The 25,960-nt window shown below is 39.9% G+C and overlaps 1 protein-coding gene across 1 annotated transcript in view; it reads right to left on the bottom strand.

Annotated features, from left to right (window-relative positions):
- The window catches only part of LOC149251573 (DDRGK domain protein), a 123,459-nt gene that overhangs the window by 15,487 nt on the left and 82,012 nt on the right, over positions 1 to 25,960 (bottom strand). Inside the window, exons 4-6 of the mRNA XM_089459514.1 lie at positions 25,800 to 25,901; positions 25,508 to 25,669; positions 9,017 to 9,073 (exon numbers count right to left, since the gene is read on the bottom strand). Coding sequence (XP_089315640.1) covers positions 9,017 to 9,073; positions 25,508 to 25,669; positions 25,800 to 25,901 — 321 coding nt within the window. The remainder of the gene's footprint in view (positions 1 to 9,016; positions 9,074 to 25,507; positions 25,670 to 25,799; positions 25,902 to 25,960) is intronic.

The following is a 25,960-nucleotide window of genomic DNA, read 5'->3' as shown; positions in this document are numbered from 1 at the left end:
CAAGGAACCCCTCCTCCGCTGTGATACCCCTCCTCTGGACCATCTGTGCATTGATGAAATTGTGGGTGGCCCCATTGTCCACCAAGACTAAGACACGTTGCCCCTGCACAGTGCCTCTAATCCTCAAAGTCAAAAATTTAGGTACCCCACGTAAGGACGCAAGGACCCTTCTTGCTTGTGTGAAACAGGCTCCCCCTAGTGGTGGAGGTGGTGATGGTCCCCTCTCTGTATGTACCATGTTGTCATCTCCACCCATCTCCAACTCTACGTCATCCTCCTGGTCACTGTCAAAGAAGACCTCAATGTAATGGGCCTTGCCCACTGTGCATCTATGGCCTGGTGCCCAAGGTTCCTGACAGGTGAAGCATAGCTTCCTCCTCCGTAGATCTCTCTGAGTCTCCTCATCCAACTGTCCACGCCCCTGGTTGGCTCTCAGTGGTGGAGCCCTAGTGTCTCTCCCCCTCTGTTGGAACACCTGCCTGGGTGGTATCTGCGCTTTGGCCCTGGGTAGAGCATCCTGCAAGTCTCAGGCTCTACCAACTGCGTCCTGCAAAGTAGTGGGCCTGTTGGACCTCACCAAACCCCTCAGTGGCTCTGCTAGCCCTTCCAAGAACATGAAGACCCTCCTAGCCTCTGATAAATTAGGCACCATCACTGACAATCTCAGGAACTCAGAGATATAGGCCTCAACACTCCCAGTCTGCTTGAGTTGTGTCAGCTCTCCAAAGTGTTCCTCCGGGTCTCTCCTCTCAAAACGCTCCAATACCCTCCAGGTGAAATCATCATAGGTCGTAACTCCTGCATGCCCCATCGTGTTTAATCCATGGAACCACCAATCATGGGCTTCCCCCTCTAAGTGCAGCATGGCAATCTTGATTGCCTCCGCCTCTGTCATCTGGTTGAGCTGAAAATAAACATCTAACTTCTCAACCCATGCCCTGGCTGAGCTCTTGGTTGAGCCATCAAAAGTTGGGAGGAATAATCTCCCCATCGTGCGCTGAAGGTCAGTGCCATGTGTGTAGCCTCCTCCACTTTGTCCCTTGCTCCTATTGTTGCCCTTGAGTTGGAAAAAGTCCCTGAAGGTGATGGCATCTCTGAAATTGGGCCCATAGGACTGATACTCCACAAAATAGTCCCCCATGGGCATCTCCTCCTGCCCTTGTGGCCCTCCAGCACCAGATGTTAGAAATGTGGGATGGTAGATCTAGGCGGTGTGCTAGAAATAAGTGGTGCGTTGGGTGGATTTGTTGCCTGATGGTGCGAAGTGCCTGAGCCTTCACCCAAATGGATTTCTCCCTGAATCCCTTTGCCCTTGTTGTTGTTGCAATTTTGTTGTCGCAGCTCATTAATGCCCTTAGACAGATCGTTGATGGCCTTCAGAAGATGTTGGGCAAACTCCTCTTCTTTACTCATCTTGTCTCCCCCATTATCCCCCATGTCTGGCCTCTCAACCTCCGGTTCAACGATCACTGGATCAGGAGTGATTTGCAGCTGCCTTTCCTTGCTTCTATACTTGTACCTCCTGTAAGTGACATTTTGCTTATCCTCTGGTGTCATAGACTAAGTTGCTCCCACAGGCTGAGCCAAGACTATGAGCTCTGATACCACTGTAATATTCCTAAGGGAAATTTACAATGATAAACAAAGCAAACATAGCAAAAACACACACAAATTTCACACAATATTAAACACCCAGAAAATGCCAAAATTTGTGTTGAGCTGAGCCATTTTATTAAGATAAATGATGGGGTACAATGTGAGATCAGAAGGCATGCACCTAGGCTTGCCCAAGGCAAGCTAGCAAAGCCCAAGTGATGGAAGCAAGTGCCCCAACTGTTGTGTAGTTGTTCCCTCTATGGCTCTGCATTGATCACCCAGAAACTAAACTGCTGGTTGAGAAGAATGGTTGATTTGAACCCCTTCCAATGCTCAAAAAAATCTAGGAAATTAACCTCGATCTCCCCTCCAATAACATACCAAAACCCAAAAAGGGTTTGGGCAAATGCTAACCTTGGAAATTTAGCCCAATTTCTCCTACCTCCCTTGTTGCTGGGTACTTCGGCCCACCTGTAAATTCCACTGTTGAATGCTTCCAAAATGGCCAAGGAATTCAGCAAATCCCCTTCCGTTGATCCTCCTCAAGTCTCAACCCCAAACTCCTCTTCCTCCAAGTGTCCCACATGTGGCACGAATAGGTACTGCGCAAGCCCACGCAACCTCTACTGAACAAGCCCCACAACATGCTAAAAATGCTCCCAGATCAGGCTGGAGATGATGAAGACTCCCTCCTAGGGTTGGCACTCGAGGTCCACCAAAGCAAGGGTGAGATTCTCGCCTGAAAATCTCTTGTGCTCAACAACACATGCAGACTTGGCTTCCAGCTCAAGCCTGCTCGTGAGAGTGAATGCCCAAATGACAAAAGATGCCCAAAATGAGTGTCTCCTCCTATTGTCATTGTGCCTCCCCCTTGCTCATGTGGGACCTGTTGTCGCACAAAATGTCTAGGCACCGTGACAACGGCTCAGATCAAGAGCTATCACACTGATCCCCAATCACTGTTTGAGTTTTCTCCCAATAGCAGACTAAGGGGGGTAGACCCTATGTAAATGGAAAAATGAAAGATTAGTTGGGAACCAACCAACTTGGAAGACACAGCGAAGCAACCAATAATTGTTTTAAATTGCGCAAGATTTTAAGGATTCAAAATGATTTGAAAAAAGTGATATCAGTGCCTTGTGGAGTCAACTATTTTGCGAAGAAAATAAAGTTCAAGTAAAGGATGATAAACTGTCGCTGAAAAGACTCGACTGTCTCATATGCAAATGCAAAATTTAAAACTATGTGAAATCCAGGGACTTAGTTAATTTTAGTTAAATGAGGACCTAAAATTATTTCTGAAATATGTCTTAAATGTTACTTAAATTAAAGCTCAGAAAAGTGGTGATCTAAATGTGAAAGCAAGTACTTTTACCAACATTGTAAAATATAAAATCTGCACAAATAATTACTGAAATGCACAATGGACTGAAATGTAAAACGCTGGAATAAAACACCTTTAAATTCAAAAATTCATTTGTATGAAATACTCAATCAAGATCATTAGATGCATAAGTAAAACTAGATTAGTCCTACTTGCATAAGCATGTAAAAAACAAATGAACTTCAGAAATTAAACTAAGTGCTTAAACTCAGATTACATCAATGAAATATCAATCTAGAAATATGCTCTTAAAATAAGTGTTAATACCAACAATATATTTTAAATCAGCAGTCTAGTAACCATGCAATATTCAGAAATTTCTATGTATAACAGCAGAAAATTTTAAATGACAAACTGATAACTACAATTCAGAAAATTTCTGAGTTTAATTCTTTCTGATCTATTGATGTATTTGATCTAAAAAACTCATAAATAAACTATTGAACAGCAGTAAAACAATTTTCAGAAATTTGTTTGCAAACGTTATTGAAACTAACTTCTATTTCTGCAATTAAACAACAGTAAAAATGTAAATTAAATCTACTGCTAAATTTAGAAAATTTCTGAGTTTAATTCTTTCTGATCTATTGATGTATTTGATCTAAAAACTCGGAAAATTACTAAAAAAACCAGTGAAATAATATTCAGAAAATAGCATGCAAAAGTTTCTGAAAGTAATTATATTTCTGAAATGTAATGCAGTGAAAGATGCAAACTAATTTGCTGCTAAATTTCAGATAACTAAAATTTTATGCCAGTATTAATTTTGTTTTCAATTAGATCAATGAAAGAGGTAAGAGTTTAGAGGATGTGCACTAGTCAGCCCCTAGGGGCTTGAAGACACTTGAAGATGGGCTGCCCAAGTCATTGAAAATTCTCCAATGCAAATGCCAAACTCATAATTTTTTTGTTAAAATTTGTTAAATTTTTTTAGGGAAATTTATGGAGAAAATTTAGTGATAAAGGAGGGTGAAGAAAGGGAGGCTGAAAGGACATGGGAGATGGCCAACACAAGGCCTCAAGGCCCTAAAAATATTTGCCCACGATCTTCTTGCAAATTTTCTTCAACCTGCAAACAAAATGGAGATAACCTCCGGGGCTTAGATCTCTCTCCGGAATCCACAAAAATCACTTGAAATGTTCAGAATTTTTCCTACACATAAAAAACAAAAAACCCCAAAGCATATATATACAAAAATATGAAATACCCAGAACCCCAATGAATTAGAAATTTTCTATTTACAAATCTACAATAATATTCTACAAATCAAAACCCTCTATTAGCCAGATTTAAACAAATTTTTGCACAATATTTAGAAATAAATTTGAAATTTTAAAGAGGCACAAGCCCAAGAAAAACCCTGCAAGTAAAATATTCTATAAAATGACTTCAGAAATTAAAAAGATAGTGGGCTCTTTTAGATTCTGTAAACTGAGAGTCAGTTGGTCCAGCTGAGGACTTCCCCAAACGCCCAAATTCTGAATGATAACTTCTGCACACTTAAATTTGCTTGTTAGATTAATAGAGATCTAAAAAATGATCATAAAATTATCAAGAAATAGAGATACCTACTACTTCTATCAAATTAAAATGATATTCTAAAAAACTCAGAAATCTATGCAAGATACATGTATACAAATAAATCATCAAAGGCTATTAACCAGCAAATGCAAATAAAAACAGCAAGTATTAAGAACAATATTACCACATAAATCTGAAAGAGAAACACCACAATCTGAAACCACAAAATCTTTGTGTTTTATTAACCAGAAAAAGTTATAAGAGATTTCTTAGAGCAAGTACACAATTCAAAAATCGAATCCAAATAATGGAGAGAGACCTCTCATTTACAGAAAAATTCTCCAACAGCTAGTTGGCTTGATCTTCGTCAAAGCAATCTCAATCGTAGATGAAGATCAAATGATCTTTTAATCATCACCATTGAAATAAAGTTACTTTTTGAGGAAATTCGAATTTCAATTTTAATTTCCTTTTAATTAACTCAAAAATGATTATTTTGAGTTAATTGCCGCAAAAAGTTGACTTTGACTTAACTACTATGGCCCAAGGGTCCAAAATATATTGAAATTTCAATATTCCCTTGGCCGAAGACCTCTAAAAATTAAAAACTTTAAGACCCACGAATTTTAAATGTTGGAGAATTTAATTTTTCCTAGGACCTAAATTAATTAAATTTCTGGCTTTAGCATTTTAATTTATTTTAACCAAAAAATTTAATTAATTGACTCATGAGGGGATTATTAATTTTTCCAACCCTCTAATATTTAGCCATAGTGTCTAACTATGATGAACTATGCACTAAATAATTTTTACATGATATATTATATTTCTAACCCATGAAGGGGGAAATACCCGTTCGTTATAGACCCTCAATAATTCCCTATTTCTGCGACACAAAATATGATCTAGTAGATTAAGTGATTTGTAATAAAATAATCTAACCAAATAGTTAGAATTATTACCAAATCACTTTTACAGAAACTCAATAAATAACACTATGACTCATTTAAAATCTTGACGAAAAAATCCACGCTAGTTTTGGGGTGAGGCTGGAGGGAAAAACTCTGTCGATCATCCGTCTTTAGAAACACACATGAATCGGTGAGATTAAAAACCTCCTAGGATAGAAATCATCATCTGGAAAAATAAATTTACCTAGGTTATTACATACATTTGTCTTACTACGATCATTTACATTACAAAATGCAAAATGGGTTTACAAAACTCCAGTGTACATATAGTTGATAATGATGAATCTGTGGATCATCTGAGTGCTCAGACATGATGGAAATACATGCGCGAAAAAATGTACAGATATGGAATAGTTGACATGACGTGGTCAATAGGACCCAACCATCGATTTCCTCCATCCTTTCCCTCCAAGAGTGCATATTTCCTAGAGGGGTGTGTATTCCCTCTTTGGTGTGGTCCCCACCATCCACTAACCATTCGATTTTTCCCTTTCTCCGATGTTGGGCATTTGCGTTAGCTTCAAAACTTCAAGTGGGGTCCCGCAACCCACTTTTCCTAAGTGAAAATGCAAAATATGACAAAATTGGCAAAAATAGATATTTCCCCTTAGCAATATTGGTAAGTGGGAATATCACATAATAATTCTATAGCCAAAGGCCTGATAGTGAAACTAGTAGAATGGAGAACCTCCAACTATGTAGTGAAATGCTTCAATGTGACAACAACAAGGTTGACGAAAACTTTAATGGCCAATGGTCGGGATCGGAGAACGTGGCTCTGATACCAATGTAACAAACAAAGTTTGTATACACAGCAGAGTAAGCTTCAAGATACTTCAAAGACGTAAACATCCATTGTATGACAAATAATTGTATATTGAATATTATATAAAAATTGATGTGAGATATGAGATGATTACAAAGAGGGTGAGGGCCAGCTTATATACCCTAGGCAAGTACCTCTTCACCAACGGTTATGTCCTTAGGGACATACCTTTTCATTAACTAGTTTTTAATTAATCATTATTTATTATTATTATTATTATTTTACATTATTTGTATTATTTTATATATATAATATATATATAAATAATATAATCATAATAATGATTAATTAAATAATAATTAGTTATTGAAGGGACATGTCCCAAAGGACATGACTATTCATGAAGGGGCACCTTGGCTAGTATATAAGCAGGGCCCTCGTTTGTAATTTCACATCTCTTGTACATTCAACATTCTTTATATAAATATACCACTTGTCCTATAATGGATTTTTACATATTTCAGATATTCTGAAAATTCCGCTACGTATACAAACCCTGTTCATTACAAATAACTATCTTCTTTAATATTACCAAGGATTCCTTAGCCTTGGATTCTAGGAGTGTCTCTGCTTTGATGGGCAATTTTCTCGAGCACCAATGGGAGGGCTTTGAGACTACCAAGGCCTAGCCTCAAGGTCCCCATTAGACTAGGCCGCTCACCTCATCATCTCCATATACCCTAGGCAAGTACCTCTTCACCAACGGTTATGTCCTTAGGGACATACCTTTTCATTAACTAGTTATTAATTAATCATTATTTATTATTATTATTATTTTACATTATTTGTATTATTTTATATATAATATATATATATAAATAATATAATCATAATAATGATTAATTAAATAGGCCGTGGGGGTTTGGTCTAGTGGAAAGCGAACGATTTGTTAAGTCGTTCGTGCAGCTATGCAGGTCACGAGTTCAAACCCCAAGAAAACCCGAGGGACGTTCAAGGCGGCCTGGGCGGACCCTCCTAGAGGTTATAGAGGTAGCCGATGGGATTCGACCCCGTGTAACGCGAGTACGATACCATCGATGTTGCCGATTCCTCTAGTAAAAAAAAAATAATAATAATAATAATAATGATTAATTAAATAATAATTAGTTATTGAAAAGACATGTCCCAAAGGACATGACTATTCATGAAGGGGCACCTTGGATAGTATATAAGCAGGGCCCTCGTTTGTAATTTCATATCCCTTGTACATTCAACATTCTTTATATAAATATACCACTTGTCCTATAATGGATTTTTACATATTTCAGATATTCTGATAATTCTGCTGCGTATACAAACCCTGTTCATTACAAATAACTATCTTCTTTAATATTACCAAGGATTCCTTAGCCTTGGATTCTAGGAGTGTCTCTGCTTTGATGGGCATCTTTCTCGAGCACCAATGGGAGGGCTTTGAGACTACCAAGGCCTAGCCTCAAGGTCCCCATTAGACTAGGCTGCTCACCTCATCATCTCCATTAGTCAAAGATGATGAGAACGGTTGGTTGACTCTTTACTTTTCTGTGTCAGTGGTGGGGGTGGATCTTATTTGCTTTGACCTTACCCCTTTTGATAGCTATGCTTTAATGTTACTTGTTCAGATCTAGATTGAGCACTAACATTTCCTTTATTGTTCTCTTTGCATGCAAGATATGATATGGAACTCATTTATAGCTAGTAGTGCATAGTGTTCTCAAGTCCCATTGATCTATTTTGTACATTAATAAAGTTTCTATTTCAATTTTCAATGAATTATAAGATGCATTTCCAGTTAGCAAACATGACATTTATAACTTACCTTTACATTTCTACTATACCACGTTAGTGACAGTTGCATGCTCCACTAAATTTAAAACACAGGACTAAGCAATCACCAGGATTCGTACATGCACTTGGCCATTGCTTGTAATGGGTTGCAAATAAGAAGGAATTAAACAACATAATATATTTCCATTAACGGACTATATTTTGCCATTCTTTTCTAATGGTGTGTGCACAGAAGCTTTCTATTATTTTCTACTTTATTGTAGTATATATACTGTTTAGAAGCAACAAAATCATGTCAGACTAGCCAAACGAATGTTCTCCATCAAACTGCACAAAGATAGCAACCACCATTACATGATTATTCCCCAGATTATCCAATGTAACTATACATACAACCATCCTCATTTTTCTTATTAAAAAAACTTAAAAGAGACTGATTTGGTGAATTCATCAAAACCTTCACAGTTTGCTAAAGTACCAAGGACAACCAACTGCATAAGGCAAATCTATAGTTTCCTATTTCATGAATCATACAGCATTATCCACAATCATAACTCAAACAGAATAAGTCATTCCCATCATAAAATTCACATCTCTATTGAATATCATGCTTCTCAAAATGCAGTTGGTGTATTCAAAGAGTCTGACAGTAAAGCCAAATGCTTGTTATGCAGTATGCCACTATAAATTAAAATGGAATACATGTCTCCAATTATTTTAAAAAATAATTCTATTAAATATTATAAGATATACTTCACTTATAGGACATATCCAAAGTCAGTACGGGTAAAAATATCCTAAGCTAATAGCATTTAGGTAGAAAGCATAGTCATCTCATGAAAGCAAGACATACAAAACACATCACTAACTGGAACAAGTGCCTCTGTCCATTCATGTGCGTGTACATATGGATGTATAATACACAAAGTTATAAATATATAAATAAGAACCTGAGTTCGGAGTTTGAATTCTGCAGCAAGGTCTTCTAATGGGATGCACTTATGCTTCTGCATTGTCCACAAAAGAGTTGTCAGATGGGATCAAAGTATAAGAAGAAAAAGTTATGAAATTCAAATCTCTTCTATGCCCTAACTAAACATTGATATAACAGAAATCCAATGTTGTAATCAATATGTTCATTCAATTGCAGGACTATGCATTGCCAAGCTAGATTAGCAAGGCTGCAAGGTTTCCCTGTGTAAGACAAGCTGGGTCAGAAACGTCAAGTTTCAATGATACAGTAGATACTTGTGTCCCTCAAAAGAACTTGGCAAATGTGGGTCAATTTGCATAGAAAAGCAATTTTATGATTTTAAACCTCTTTAATTATTATTTGGACTATGGAGAAGAGGTTTCAATCAGATAATAGTTTCAGAGGTATTTCATCACTCAAAGCGAGTCCCTAGTTATCGATTAATTTCCCATGTTACTACATTCAAAAATTATAGAAAATAATGGAATTAGCAAGGTCCTTCACTTATAAGTGTTGAGATTGCAACAAGATGATGGAGCTTAGTGAAAAGAGTCGCCTTCACTAAGTGGGCCCGCAGGCTATTTTTGGCGCAAGTCTATTTTTAGACTATGTCTATTTTTAGACATATGGATCATGTCTATGGATTGCAGGTTGTTGTTTATGGATGATTGGTCAAGTTGGGAAAAATAGATGGACTTCTATTTTTGATCAAAGTGTGAGTGATCAAAGTCTATTTTTAGACTGGCTGTCAAAAATAGAAAAGTCAAATATTATTGTCTCATAATAATATTTGGACTATAAACTTGATCTTATTCTCTTGGAGCACTTCAGTTTGAGCTACAGAGGTGGCACATGCAGCTATCAGAAGGAAATACGCTTTTCTTATGAGTCAGTTGAGTTGTTGCATGCATGACTTCAGTTAGAATTCAATCAGTTGAGTTTGGTGGAGTTGATTGTGGAGTTGATGGAGTTGTGTTCAGTTTGACTTAGTTAAACTAGTTGTAATTAGTCTAACTGCAAATAGACTAATGATGGGTTGTTAAACTAATTATTAACTCATGATGCAACTAATGAATACATTATTTAACTCAGTTGCATGTCAGTGCATGTTCAGTTCAACAGGGACAGGTGGCAGAGAATCAGATTGCTATCAGTTGTGACAATAGTTGTGCACCAGATCTTGCACAATCAAGGGATTGAGTATGCCAATGAGTTTGCTCACGTATTTGCCCAGTATTGTAGCCTTTGCTCACGTCCAACAAAGTGTGAGTGATTATTTTGAGGTGAAATACGAGTTTGGTAAGCCATTCTCATCAGTTCTTGAGCAAGTATTGAGCAGTGGAGGCAGGCAAGCAGTGGAATAGATTTGGAGATCAGATCTGAGCTGCATTGTGTGTAACAGGTGGAGCTGGTACTAGATTGCTTGTGATAAGCATTGTACTTTGTAATGTTACATGTTCTCAATCATTAATATACAGATAGTTGGGGTTTTTAGTGAGATGCTTTCCCCGGGTTACATACTGTGTTAATGTGTGAATGCTCTTGATGTTTTATTGTTATTGATGCTGCTATATTGATGATCAACGTAGAGGAGCTTATGTATTGTGTATGTATTCCGCAATAGTACATGATTAGGATAATCTCTATTGAATATGTGTTAAATTATTCAAAATTTCTACATGGTATCAGCGCTAGATGATTTGTAGAAAAGGTTTCTACATGGTATCGGAGCTGTTGATCATCAGATCTACTATTCAAGAAGTGTTTACATTCTATTTCTTCAGGCAGAGTCTGTAATCGGGCCAGGTAGCCTCTGGATTCATCCTTCCTTTGGAAGGTGAGATATCCGGTGAATGCCCATACAGTCAATCTCTGTACGAGAAATATTGTGTTCTCACGAATCTTAGATCCGAGGCGGTTGAGTTGGTTGCTGGTGGAATTCGAATTTGCAGCAGTGTTTTCTTGGTGACAACGCAGCGATGTCTTTCAACGGATTGCGATTGGAGTATGCTCTTGAGCGCAGGTCAAACTATATTGCATGGAAGGACAGGATGGAGGCAGTATTGGATGATAACGGGCTGAAGGAGTTCATAGATACGGATATCCCAAAGCCTACTGATGCTACTCAAGCTGATGCTTGGCAAAAGAAGATCGCAAAATGTCGAAGGATTCTGTTGGAGGGCGTGAAGGATCACATTGTGTCCAGCCTCCATGGAAAGGCTACTCCATATTTGATGTGGAAATCATTAACAGAATTATTCCAAAGCAAGAGCGATCAGAGGAAGCTGGCGCTCAAAGATAAACTCAGAAACATCAAATGCGAGAAGGGTGACAGTATTCCCAAGTATCTCACGAAGTTCACTCAGTGTCGAGATGAGCTGGGAAGTGTGGGGGTTACTGTCGATGATGAGGACTTGGTGAGCTTGGCTCTCATTGGTCTTCCGAAGAGTTGGCATTCCTATCAGGACCTTGTCAATGGTCGGGAGAAATTGCCAGGATGGGAAAGACTATGGTCAGATCTTGTGCAGGAGGAGATCAGGCGGAGTACCAGGGACGGATCTTCGTCAAAGGGAGCTGATGAAGAGAATTGTGCTTTGGTTGCCAAAGCAAAGAAAGGGAAGAGCAAGAAAGCTTCTTAGTCTGGTGCGAAAGGCAAGAAGCAGGATATGTCCAAGGTGAAGTGTTTTCACTGTCACCAGCACGGACACTATGCCACAAATTGTCCGCAGAAGAAGAAGAACAAGCAAGCTGCTGGATCTGCAGGGGGAGAGGCCTTAGCTTCTCAATTTGAGCTTGATTTTTCATTGATCGCATGCTTGGTTTCAAGTGTGATGGGATCCGTGTGGTTCTTGGACAGTGGTGCGTCTTTTCACATGACAGGAGATAAAGATTTGTTCTTTGATCTAGAGGACAAAGATCTTGGAGTGCACATCGAGATGGGCGATGATGGTAGATACAGTGCGACCGGTATCGGTACCATTTCCTTTAAGAGGGAGTCTGGTAAACCCTTCGTATTGAAGGAAGTCATGCATGTTCCAGGATTGAAGAAGAATCTTATCTCAGTGGCGATGTTAGAAGACAAGGGGTATGATGTTGTTTTCAGCGAGGGAAAGGCCTTCCTGCGCAGCAAGACAACTGGTGAGACCCGGAAGATAGGGGTTCGAGTGAGGAACCTTTATCAGTTGCATGTAGATGGATGCGCAGCAATGGCGGGCAAGGCAGAAGGATTGGTGAGCCGAGATGATGGCGAGTTGTGGCACAGGAGATTGGGTCACCTTCACCATGGAGCCTTGAAGATACTGCAGCAGATCACTACAGGGCTTCCTAAAGGCACACTTGTGCAGTCAGATCAGTGCAAGGGGTGTACTTTGGGGAAGTTTGTGAAAGCCACCTTTCACGAGAAGGATAGTCGCGCCACAACGATCCTTGAGAGAATTCACACAGACGTGTGTGGACCTTTCTCAATTGCTTCGACAGCAAAACACAGGTATTATGTGATTTTTGTTGATGATTTCTCTCGTAAGTGCTGGATCTTCTTCATGCAGAAGAAGAGCGAGACATATTCAAAGTTCTGTGAATTCAAAGCACTGGTCGAGAAGGAGTCGGGGAAGAAGGTGAAGGCTCTTAGGAGCGATAATGGTGGTGAATACATCTCGGACGAGTTCAAGGATTTCTGCAAGGCAGAAGGGATTCGTAGAGAGCTCATAGCTCCCCATAACCCACAGCAGAACGGGGTAGCTGAGCGGAAGAACAGAACGATCGTGGGTGCTGCACGGGCAATGTTGCATGATCAGGGCCTACCCCTTCACTTGTGGGCGGAAGCATGCAATACAGCAGTTTATGTGCAGAACCGTTGTCCTCATAGGATACTTGGCATGAGTACACCCGAGGAGGCTTATTCTGGTAAGAAGCCTGATCTTTCTCATTTGAGGATTTTTTGGTGCTAACGTTTACATGCATGTGACGAAGGATGCCAGGAAGAAGTTGGAGCCGACCGCAGAGGTTGGGATATTTTTGGGGTACATTGATACGCCCCACAACTATCGTGTGTATTTGCCAGACAGTGGTAAAACTGTTGTGCGACGGGATATAAAATTTCAGGAGGAGAAAGCCATGAAGTGTTCGCTTGATAGGGAGCTACACTTGCATGCAAATGAGGAGCTATTAGTTCCTAAGGATGAGCTTCAGGACGTGGATCAGCCACAGGACGAGGTTCATGGAGTGGAAGAGACCACTCATGCAGCACCAACCATCAGAGGGCGAAAGCGCTTGACAGAAGCTGAGCGACTGGCTCAAGATGCAGAGAAAGTTGTAGGACCACCTACAGCCTAACGCAGGCAGAGACAGTCACCTGATCGGTACACTGGATACATGGCTCTTATGAGCAAGTGTGTTGTGACTGAGCCATCCTCTTTCGAGGAAGCTGTGGAGGATCCTGCATGGGTAGACGCCATGGTGGAAGAGTATGATTCTATTGTCAGAAACAGTGCATGGGAGATTGTTCCTAGACCGGAAGGGAAATCAGTGGTGGGTTCGAGATGGATCTACAAAGTTAAGCAGGCAGCTGACGGGAGTGTGGAGAAGTACAAGGCAAGATTTGTTGCCCGAGGCTTTTCACAGATTGAGGGGATCGATTATGAGGAGACCTTTGCACCTGTCGCAAGGTATTCTTCCATACGGACGATTCTTGCTCTCTCAACGCAGATGGGATGGCACATTCATCAGATGGATGTGAAGACTGCGTTCCTCAATGGAGTCATTGAGGAGGAGGTGTACATTGAGCAACCCGAAGGCTTTGAGGTCTTCAGCAGCGAGTCGCATGTGTGCAGGCTCAAGAGAGCGTTGTATGGGTTGAAGCAAGCACCACGTGCTTGGTACACACGGATAGACAGCTATTTCACAGGACTTGGATTCTCCAAGAGCGAGGCGGATCCTAACCTATACCAGATTGTGGTGGAGGGTAAGTTGCTTATCATTGTACTGTATGTTGATGATTTGATTCTAACGGGGGATGAGCTGTTGATACTGTCATGCAAGAAGGATCTTGCTACAGAGTTTGAGATGAAGGACTTGGGCCTCCTTCACTATTTCCTAGGATTGGAAATATGGCAGCGCAGTGGTGGACTGTTTGTTTCTCAGGGCAAGTATGCTCGGGAGATACTGGAGAAGTTCAACATGCATGGCTGCAAGCCTGTTGATACTCCTCTTCCTGGAGGTTGGAGGAAGGAGGATGCCACTTCGAGAGAAGAAGTGGATGCCACTGTTTATCGACAGTTGGTGGGGTCGCTGATGTATTTGGTCAATACACGACCTGATATATGCTATGCAGTTAAACAGCTTTCACAAGCTATGGTTAAGCCTACCAAACTCTTCTGGAAGGCGGGCAAGCATGTATTGCGCTACTTGAGAGGCACATCGGGATATGGTTTGTGGTACAGACAGGAGGATGAGGTGAAGCTATGTGGCTTCACGGATGCAGATTGGGCAGGGAGCCCAACGGACAGAAAGAGCACATCAGGAGGGGTCTTTAGTATTGGATCGACAGCAGTTTCTTGGTACAGCAGGAAGCAGAGATCCGTGGCACTCAGTTCAGCGGAGGCCGAGTATATGGCAGCAAGTTTGGCTGCATGCGAGGCTATATGGATGAGGAAGATCTTGGTTGGTTTGTTCGGTTCTCATTTGGATCCTACTGTGATTTACTGTGATAACCAGAGTTGCATTAAACTCTCGACTAATCCTGTATTTCATGATAGATCTAAACATATTGACATCAGGTACCATCATATCAGAGATTGTGTGCAGCGGAGGATCATGTTGCTTTCATACATTCCAACGGAGGATCAGGATGCTGATATTCTGACGAAGGCTCTCACCAAGAGCAAATTCGAGTACCACCGAGGCAGGATAGGGGTTGCTGATAATCCATATCTTGTCGAGAGGGAGTGTTGAGATTGCAACAAGATGATGGAGCTTAGTGAAAAGAGTCGCCTTCACTAAGTGGGCCCGCAGGCTATTTTTGGCGCAAGTCTATTTTTAGACTATGCCTATTTTTAGACATATGGATCATGTCTATGGATTGCAGGTTGCCGTTTATGGATGATTGGTCAAGTTGGGAAAAATAGATGGACTTCTATTTTTTATCAAAGTGTGAGTGATCAAAGTCTATTTTTAGACTGGCTGTCAAAAATAGAAAAGTCAAATATTATTGTCTCATAATAATATTTGGACTATAAACTTGATCTTATTCTCTTGGAGCACTTCAGTTTGAGCTACAGAGGTGGCACATGCAGCTGTCAGAAGGAAATACGCTTTTCTTATGAGTCAGTTGAGTTGTTGCATGCATGACTTCAGTTAGAATTCAATCAGTTGAGTTTGGTGGAGTTGATTGTGGAGTTGATGGAGTTGTGTTCAGTTTGACTTAGTTAAACTAGTTGTAATTAGTCTAACTGCAAATAGACTAATGATGAGTTGTTAAACTAATTATTAACTCATGATGCAACTAATGAATACATCAGTTAACTCAGTTGCATGTCAGTGCATGTTCAATTCAACAGGGACAGGTGGTAGAGAATCAGATTGCTATCAGTTGTGACTATAGTTGTGCACCAGATCTTGCACAATCAAGGGATTGAGTATGCCAATGAGTTTGCTCACGTATTTGCCCAGTATTGTAGCCTTTGCTCACGTCCAACAAAGTGTGAGTAATTATTTTGAGGTGAAATACGAGTTTGGTAAGCCATTCTCATCAGTTCTTGAGCAGGTATTGAGCAGTGGAGGCAGGCAAGCAGTGGAATAGATTTGGAGATCAGATCTGAGCTGTATTGTGTGTAACAGGTGGAGCTGGTACTGGATTGCTTGTGATAAGCATTGTACTTTGTAATGTTACATGTTCTCAATCATTAATATACAGATAGTTGGGGTTTTTAGCGAGATGCTTTCCCCGGGTTACATACTGTGTTAATGTGTGAATGCTCTTGATGTTTTATTGTTATTGATGCTGCTATATTGATGATCAACGTAGAGGAGCTTATGTATTGTGTATGTATTCCGCAATAGTACATGATCAGGATAATCTCTGTTGAATATGTGTTAAATTATTCAAAATTTCTACAATAAAACATATCTAAAGTCATAGTAAAAGTAACAAAGTAGCCTATAAGGGTACTGAGCCTATAAGCTCTTAATACAAGTCCATGTCTGTTTCACATCGACGACCTAAGAGATCCATGAACAATCAAACAAAATCTGAAAGTAGTCCAAAAAATCGCAATCCTTTCTTTGACAGTTCAACATTGAAGAACCAAACAGAAGACTTCAAATACAGTAAGAAATTATGGACATAAACCTCCCCAACACCTGTTTCTGTTGCCAAAACCTGGATGATCATATTTGGGATTGCACCTTGATGACAATTTGAACCCCATCGGAGCTTGCCCTCCAACAATGCCCTCTGCAGGTGTGTAGTATACACCACAAACCTCAATTTTGAGCAGCGTTTCCTTTGGGATTAGATGGCCTCCTCTCTCCCAGCCAAAGGAGTGCATTGTTGGAGGGGATTTTAACATAGTGGAGTGGGATGGTTACAGTTGTGGAGACAGAAGTTCTATGATCAGTGGTTCAAAGAACCTGGTTTGGTGTCGATGCAAGAACGCTCTTCAAATTTTTGACCCCCACTAGAGACAGAAGGGGCTAGATTATGGGGGTTGGTTCACCTAGATCAACTACAGATAGGGACAGGACAGAATTCAGGCTCGACTGGATCATTTTATGGTCCTCGGGAGGATTTATCCTTTTCAGTCAAGATTCACCCAGTGGATGTTCTAATAAATGTGCAGGTTCGGATCATCTTCTAATTTAGACTATGATTTCTGTAGGTCACTCAGTTGATTCACTGCCATCTTCAGCATTCAAACTTCAAACTGAATGTGTCGCATTTAGAGTCAGCAGATTTTCAAGCCCTTATTCAGCAGGTTTGGACCCACTCCCCTTAGTCATTGAACACTCAAGGGAGGAACCTTTGATGTGAGGATTCTGTGTGTCGTATTGATAAGTTCATAAGAGGATGGGGCAGATAATGGCTCACAAGCAAAGGAATTAGTTATGGGCGGCTCGATAAAGATAAAGAATTTCACATCTTTCTTAAGGAGGACATTCACAATGTCACTCTTGAGGTGATGATTACATAAATAGTAGTGCCAGGGTTCATTCTCATCTCTATTAGTTTTCAAAATTTCAAGTTACTTTGGAAGTGTTTACCCCATGTTTGGGATTGCTTCCTAAGATTTGGGGTACATGGTGTCTGTTTCACTCCCAAATGGTACAAGATGGATTGGCACGTGGGAGATGACATACAATGGAGACGACATGCTCAGTGATTGCTTGACCTCACGTGGGTGCTTGCTTGGCATTCTTCCCTGGGTTACTAGAGTTATTTTGCTTGCTTAATCGGCACCCTTTAGTGTTGTCACATGGAGAGGTTCACTTGCTTGGAGAACACCCTTCCTAGGAGAAGTGTTGTGCATCTTGGAGGAGGGCATTAGGCCTTATATGGCATGTGGCAGATTGGATTCCTAACTGGAACCTTGGATTCCTAGCTAGAACCGCAATAGTGCTTTTGTAGGAGCAGCTAATTTAGTGGAGTACATGGCTTGGGAGGAGCACTAGAGCTTGCTTGGGCTTGAGATGGAGAGGTGTTGACACACCTTAGCTACAGCATCATGGAGCTCATATTGTGTACAACATCACCTTGGATGATGACATGTGTACCCTTGTAGTGGAACACTTCACTTGTGTAGCCCTACATGGGCTTATAATAGGTTGCTTGTAAGGGGTTGGGCCCACATTTATTATTGGCCTCCGTTACCTCTCATATATATAGAGAAAGAGAGTCCTTCCATTCATCACCATCATACTCTTCTCTTTGTACTTGTCTTCTTGGAGTAATCCACTAGGGTTCATGAGGAAACTCTAGGAGAAGTTATACAAGGGAGGAGAATGTCTTTGTTCAAGATTACCCTTGTGAACAAAAAAACAATGGAGATGATCATCATATAGAAATGTGTCCATTCATATTCCACTCTTCTGCTCCTCACCGATTGCCCCCGCACCCACCTCATTGTGCCCCCACTCCACTTTCCTTTCCAATAGAGAATGTGCCAAATCCTACACCACCCACCTTAATGTGAAATTTCAGTGACCCCGAATCCTACAGCAACAATTTATTAAGTTTCTTCTATTTGTTAAATAACTTGAACCAATTATTTACTGCATTCCACAGTAAATATTGAAACTAATACACTGCAACCTTCACAAATACAATACTGCGGAAGAAATAAAAACACTGGAAGAATAGATGCACACACACAATAATACACCATTGTTTTTGGACCAATGTCCCCGGAAAAACCCAACTTGGGAAATCGGTGTAGCACTTGAGGGCTTTATTATTATGCAATAGTAAATCTAAGTACAAATCTATGCAAGCTCAAGTCTAGCTTTCCATATAGAGAAAATGACTGACAAAAGTCTAGTGAGATAAATCTCATTTCCACCGGTGATCCGACACTGACCTTGGCTCAAGATCTATGTCACCAATCGGACTAGCACCTCTCTTGCTGACTGATCAGCTGCTACTCTGGAAACTCGATCTTCCTGGTCTTCAGGCTCCCACTTCGGCTTCTGGCACTGAATTTTGACTTCTCCTCAACAAAATATGGATCTCCCTCTGAAGCTCTGCGTTGCCTCTCTGCACTACGTCAGCCTCTCTGTGGAATTCTCTGTCTCTCTGCTATGCACTCACCGGACTGGAAAAACTTCCTTTCGGCCTTACTATCCCTGCCCCTCTCTCACTACTTCGAATTTACTGAATCACCTCTGGCAACTCATAATTGCTACTCTGGAAATCGATTTCCCAGCAAAATCGAATTGTTGGTGGCTCCAAGTGTGTTCTCCAACCCCCATCGAATTTCTTCATATAATCTCTCGTTGAGGCTTCAACGGCCAAGATTAAAACATAATCAATGGCTAAGATTAACTAGAACTCGATCCATGTCTTCCTCTAGAAGATTCTCACCATGACTTAATTAATACCCTTTAATTAATCAGTTTTCCTAAGTTTAGACTTAGGTACCATTAAAAAAAGATTAATTATTTTAATTAATTCATCTCTAGGTGGAATTTCCAGAAACAATTTTTGGGTTTTCCACCAAATTTTGTGGCTAGAACACATTCGATGCTACAAAAATCAACACTTAAGAAGTTACTCAACCCCCATCTCTACACTTTGTGTCATTGAACACAACGACAACCAAGTATGAGACATTCCCTAAGGCCTTAAAGGCACCAACCCTCAACTCTTATCCCCACTCAACAACACACTCATAAGATCGCCTATGGCTCCTACCGCATGAATCAGTGGTTAGATGAAGAATGAAATACCCTCCACAAGCATCTCTGCTTCCCCCTTACACACGACCCTTCATCTTCCCTTCACCTCTGCAAACACTACCAATGTCTCCTCCATCAAAGAAACAGGTGTTCCTCTCTAAAAGGAAACATAAGCTTCATGTAGCCCTCCACCACTCCCCATAAACTTTCTAGCAAACCCTTCTCCCTCAACTTCACACCATTCCCCCAAACCTAGACCCTCAATCCATGTTCTCCCACACTATCTCCCTTTATGATATTCCCAAACAATCTCCCACCATGTCCACATAGACCCCCCACCCCCCTCCAGCATTTCATGTCACCTTTTATCAAAGAGAGACATCTAGATAGTATCAATAGCTATGAGTGTTGAAATATGTAACTAGGATCGGTCTTCACAATGACATATGTAATCGCGATTTTATGTATTTGATGCAATGAGAAAAATAAATTTGTTATTTTTTCTTGAGGCATGGGTTTCGTGCTCAAGAGGAATTTATTTTATAGGTCAAGAGCTTCTAGGGATTAATAGTCATTTTCATGTATGAATGACTCATTTGGGCATGGTACATGTTGTAAAAATAATTTATTTGAGTCAAATTCAAGTTAAAGAACCCTCCAAAACCAAGTGATGATGCAAGATTCAAGTCGGCCTAAAAGAAGCAATTCGACCCAATGAAGAAGCCTATATAAAGGAGACATCAACTTCACTAGGAAGACTCACTTCACTCACACAAATTCGAGATTATAAGGACAAGAAAAAGTGCGAAGGAGAAGAAGACGAAGGAGGAAGAGAAAATAGAGTTTTTCGGATTGTTTTTGGGCTACTTCTCACCACACATGCCAAGGAATTAGGGTTAGTATTGTTGCAATAAAGCCGAGTTGCAGAAGTGAAGTTAGGTCATCAAGAAGAGTTATTTTGGACGTCGAATTCTCTAGAAAAGAGAATCTACCCAAGCAAAGGAAAAAGGAACTAAGATCACACCATCATTTCTCACATATGCAAAGGTTAGGGTTTATGCAAAAAAAAAATCTAGGCAAGTCAAAGTTGCAGAAGATTTTTTTGGGCAAGTCGAAGTAGCAGAAGGAGTTGCTGGGAAAGTCAAAGTTACATAATAAGTTGTTGGGCAGGTCAAAGTTGTGGAATAAGTTGTTGGAAGTCAGAACTTGCAGAAGTTGCTAGAAGCAAGGTTTGACTTTGTCTTGGAGGTTCTTGGTCAAGGGTTTGTTGAGAAATCTAGGGCATCATGAATTAGGAGATTTCTCTTAATTAGTAACTACTTGTGAGTGACTTTTACTTCATTAGATTAGGATCTTCTAGTTGCTTAAGTTATTAGTGTTCTTCTTCATCAAACAGTTACCAATGCATGAACATAAATAGACAAGAGACACAAAATGTAAGCTATCAGCCAGGGCCAAAACATCTCACTCTTTGAGAGGAAAACCTGCACAAATTCTTCTTATAGAGATTCCAATTGACGAATGCCAAGCCCAAGTCCCTTGACCTATTAGCCACTCCAAGACCAAGACACTAGTTCTGTTCTTTTCTTCTTCTTGACTCCTCTTCTACTTCGACCTTCTTACCACCAAGACATAGTTACCATCGAGACCTTGTCATTGACATATCATAGAGATCTTATAGAGTCCTTATCGATTCCTTCATACTATGATAGTACCGAGTCACATCATTGTAATGTCACCTGAATACTTGTCACTGCAATTTGAGTTCCTGAACCGAAATACTTGTCACTACAAGTTATCCGAACTCTTTGACTGTGAGACAGCACCCTGTACCCTTATCGAGCTCCTTTACCAAACTTACTACTGCAATCTATCTGAACTTGTCACTGCATCTATCCATCCGAATTCAAAGATAGATCTAAACTTCTATTAACTGTGTTCAGCCCTAAACAAAACCCCGTTGTCCCTTCCTTATCCAAGCTCCTTCTTTTGATTGCATTTGAACTTCACTCTGCTACTGTCCATCTGAAATCAGGGAGATATGTGAATTTCTGACTATGGAAATGTGAAGTGCCTTCACCCATATATATAGTAGTTTGCCTATCAATATAAGCCGACATAACAGTTCGAATAGGTGTGTCTTCAAATAAGGTGAGCCGACATGAGTTTCATCTACATCTTGAGGCTGACTTGAAGAGGAGAAACAAGTGCTTGTCTTGGAGGGCTATTTGACAATCTTATAGACTAGTATACATTTGTAACATGCCCAAGAAGGGGTCTCCATACATGACATTGACTCTTTTGACTTTAATGACAAATCCTAAGGCTCTTAATGGGAGCCATCTAAAAATAAAATCCCTTGCTCATGAAACCCATGAAGCAAGTCTTACAATAATAATTTTATTTTTCCTTCTTTACATCATTTACAGAAATCACAGTTACATGTCATTATGAAGACCAAACCTAGTTACACATTTTCAACACTCTCTTAACTAGGGAAGTATTCATAATGGTACTTGGTCATTCTCAATCTGAAGAATTTCTCATAAGAAGAATCGGATCGGTAAACCATCTGTATAGCTTCATATCAACCAGCGTTGTTACATAGCAAGGCCTTGACTAACAGCTCTATCCCTAAGATCAAAGCATAATGTTGGCGAGACCAATGATTTATAGACACCATAATCATTGTCTCTCAAGGTACATACTCCACCTGGGTGTTCACAGAGTGACCTACTTTGGACTATTCTTATCTTGGATAGCTAGTCCTCAAAGAATATCGATCCTCTACGACCACTCTTATCTTGCATGCCCTATCTCATCCTCAAACAGCATCAGATGCCAAATGTTTACCCAATTCTCCATTCTGTCTTCCCAGGTGAAGATCAAAATGATGTGTCTATCTCTCCCTCTCAATTAGGGAGGACATATCAATTCCAATAACAGAATGTACTCATTCCTACAAAAGGAATGTACCTTAGCTCCCTCTTGTCTTAGGAATTTCCAAGTTTCTTCCAAGTAAGAAACTTGTTTTCAAGCTCCCTCTTAATTAGGGACCTATAGCAACTCCTCAACCAGCTGCTTGAATAGCTCCTTCCTTCGATGTCATGAATTTCTTTGTCAAGGAGTCTTCATCTTTTGGGGCTTCTTCATAGGGCACAGACCATCCATCACTCTCGTCCATGAGTCAGTCTTGTCATTATTCCTTTCATCAGAAAGTGATCCATTAGTCTTCATTTGGCCTTGCTTCATGTCATGCTGCCTTCTTCATGCCAGATTTTCTGGAGGATCTTACATCCTTCTATATGGTCCTCTTGGAAGATATCCATAGTTCTTCCCTTGGCAAACCTGCATAAACCCATCCAGGTATTTGTTCAAAAATAAGAAATGAAGACTTAAATCAAAATTACCTTTGTGATGGTCTTTCATCATGACATCTTCCAGTTTGCATCAGCATCCTGCATACATGTTGACATATCTCCCAAAGATATCCATTGTCAAGGGTCTCCATCTTTTTCAGACTTCCATCAGAGTCTTCATATATTTTCGGGAGATCTCCTAGTCAAATATTCTTGGTCTCAGATGTTGAATGTCTTCTTCCATGGTTGCATAGTCTATGATCTCTTCCTTTCTTTCTTCACATATTTCATTCCCAGTAGCTTTCCATCAAAGTTCCTCAATTGTAGTCAACCACCTCATACTTCATATGAGGAGATATTATGTTGGTTTCATCTAGTGTGACTCGTGCCTTCCGGAATCCTTTCATTGGAGGAGATTCCTTTCCTTTGATCATGCTTCTCAAGATAGAGCAGTGATCCATGTTACCTGCAACCATATAACATGACTTTATAATATTGAATACAAGCATACATACCTCATTTACCTTTAGGTCATCTAGGCTTCTTTCAGCACCTTCCTTGATTGAAAAGATCTCCAACCCCTTTATCTGCTTCATCTCTTATGTCTTCATACCATCATCCACAAGTTGGAGTTCTTGATAAACACTTTCTTCCTCTCTAAATCGGTGAACCCTCCAATGAGGATTCCATCAGAGAATCTTGAGGACCTTTCATATTCCTATTTAGCAGATGTTTCCTTTTGACTTGATGTATGATGAGACTTGTCTTGGATGACTTCTTCCTTTCCTTAAGTTTCCAATGAGGTTCCCAAGAGCTATATCCTTCATATTTGACTGCCATAGATTTTGTTCCAGTTGTCCTTCATGTTTCCTTATGGTGATGTCACGAGCTCTTGCTTCTAATGCTTTTCCTCTTACAGCTTCCTCCACTTCTTCGGTGAAATGGACTTCTTCTCTATCTTCCTTGTTATTGCCCTTTTTGAGCTTAGGACAATCTTTCCTGTAATGCTCATAGCATCGAGTCTTAGCTATGATCTTCTCTCCTTTCGACAAATGTCTGAATACTTTTTGCCCTCAACCAATCTTCTTCTATCTTGCATAGAAACCACAAGTTGTTGAATGGGATAGCCTTCTTTTCCTTATAGACATTTGTTACCTTGTTCATCAGTTAGTGCATTTAGAACAATGAGGATTATCTCTCCCAGATCTTGCAATTGAGATCTTATGAAGATAACCTTTTATCCTTTGATACCTTCAATTTGTGTAGATCAGATCTAAGTGATGTGACCTTCTTTATAGCATCTTCAGAGAATAATTTTACCAACTTATCATATATCTCCTTTGATGTCTCCAAACCTGCTATATGGGAATGAAGGGACCTTTGACTGATTTCATAAGGATCCCTTGATCCCTTTCCATGTATTCAGATAATACGTGACCTTCGGATGGTTTGGAGACTTTTTCATGACTTCACTTTCTTCGAGGACTATGTCTATCCTCCTTTTCCATGCAAGGAAGTTTAATGACCCAACCAGCTTATAGATCTCCTTGCAAAACGAAGTCATTTTACTAGATTAGATTATAGAATAAAAGATACTTACTTGACAAGTGAAGATGAAATCTTCAACTTGATCCCTTTGATGGTGGTTGAAGAAGATGTATTAGTGCCCCTTTTGGATGATCTTCTTCCAAATGAAAATCCTTTCTTTAATAAAAGGAGATTGCTCCTTTTATGATGACAACACCTTTAGATCTAGCTCCCTTTGTTGATGGTGATTGATGAGGATGTCTTGATGCTTCCTCGGATGATCTTCTTCAAAGATAAGGAGGGGATCCTTGCTTTAATGAGAGGGATCTTGCCTTATAGCCTTCTTTGGATAACTAGCCTTCAAGATACTTCGACCTTTTCGGTGGTGAATGAGTGCAGATCTAGAAATGTTTCAGCTTTCTCCAAGATGATGTGATCTTTGTCCTTGAAGTGCTTCTCTTGGATGTCTATGCTTTGGGCTACCTTGCTTTGTAGACCTCTTCAACTTGATGAGGGTTTTTTGATAACGACTAGAGGATCCAAAACTTTTGCTGATGTAGACTTCTTCTTCGATCTAGGGTTCGATGTAGATCTCGACTTCGCTTTGATATCCTTCAACTTGCTTTGATGTCACCCCCAAAAAAAAAGTGAATGGCCTTGATAACTCTTTTTTCGTTGGCAAAAACTCAGCAAGCTATGTAAGCTACTCAAATATTCATGCTGAATTGAGTACCTCCGGACATTGGCATGAATCTCAAACTAATGCAAAAAATTCTTTACAAACTAGTTTATTTAACACGAGTATGAAAATTTGTTCTAATTAGGTTGCGAGCAGCCATCTGCAGTTACCAAGTCTACTCCAAAGAAAAATAAATTTTATCAAATGTCAAACATGACTACCAAAATTGCACCATTGGACGTGTATGATATTATGATCCAATGACACAAAGTAAGTTAACACTTTTTTGCGCTATAGTGTCGTCATAGAAAGATGTACCAATCTTATCTCTGAGAACTGGCCATTAAAAATGATATGCAACCAACCAAAAAGCATCAAAAAATTGAAGTTTAAGATCAACAAATACTAAGCCTAATCAAGCAGTTAATGCAATACAAAATGTCTAGAGAGCATAACTATATGAATGACTCAATCAAATTTCATAAAAATAAAAAAACAAATGAAGCTTAAAAATTACCTTTATATACTCCACAAAATCAAAGAGCAGCCCTTGACTACCATCCTGCATTTCCTCCTCTGCTATCCCTTCTTCTTTAACTGAGAAGGCACCTTTCCATTTCTCAAATTCTGCATTTGCAGCTTCCTCTTCTTTTTCTTTCTGTGCTTGTGCTTCCTCTTCCTAAATAACCACCAAAAAAACTATATTTAGGTAACTGTTGGCCACTTAATCCTACTTTTCTTAGAATGGATTTCATAATTCAGTGCACCAGCTATAATCAAGAGAGAATTGCATGTGAGTGATCAAGTACCTTCCTACGCTCCTCAGCTTCATGTTCCTCATCCTTCCGTTGTCGCCTTTCAGCATATTGATCCTGCTTCATTCTTCGAATTTCACGTGCTCCTTCTTCAGCCTTGAGAGAAGAAAAGAAAATTAGTTCAGTTACTATCCTCAATATTAGAGAGTAAAATG

Source organism: Pinus tabuliformis, chromosome 7, assembly GCF_031772625.1.
Source record: "Pinus tabuliformis cultivar Carrire ecotype Pingquan chromosome 7, CPIR1, whole genome shotgun sequence".
Lineage (NCBI taxonomy): Eukaryota > Viridiplantae > Streptophyta > Pinopsida > Pinales > Pinaceae > Pinus > Pinus tabuliformis.
This window is presented reverse-complemented; position numbering and strand designations above follow the sequence as displayed.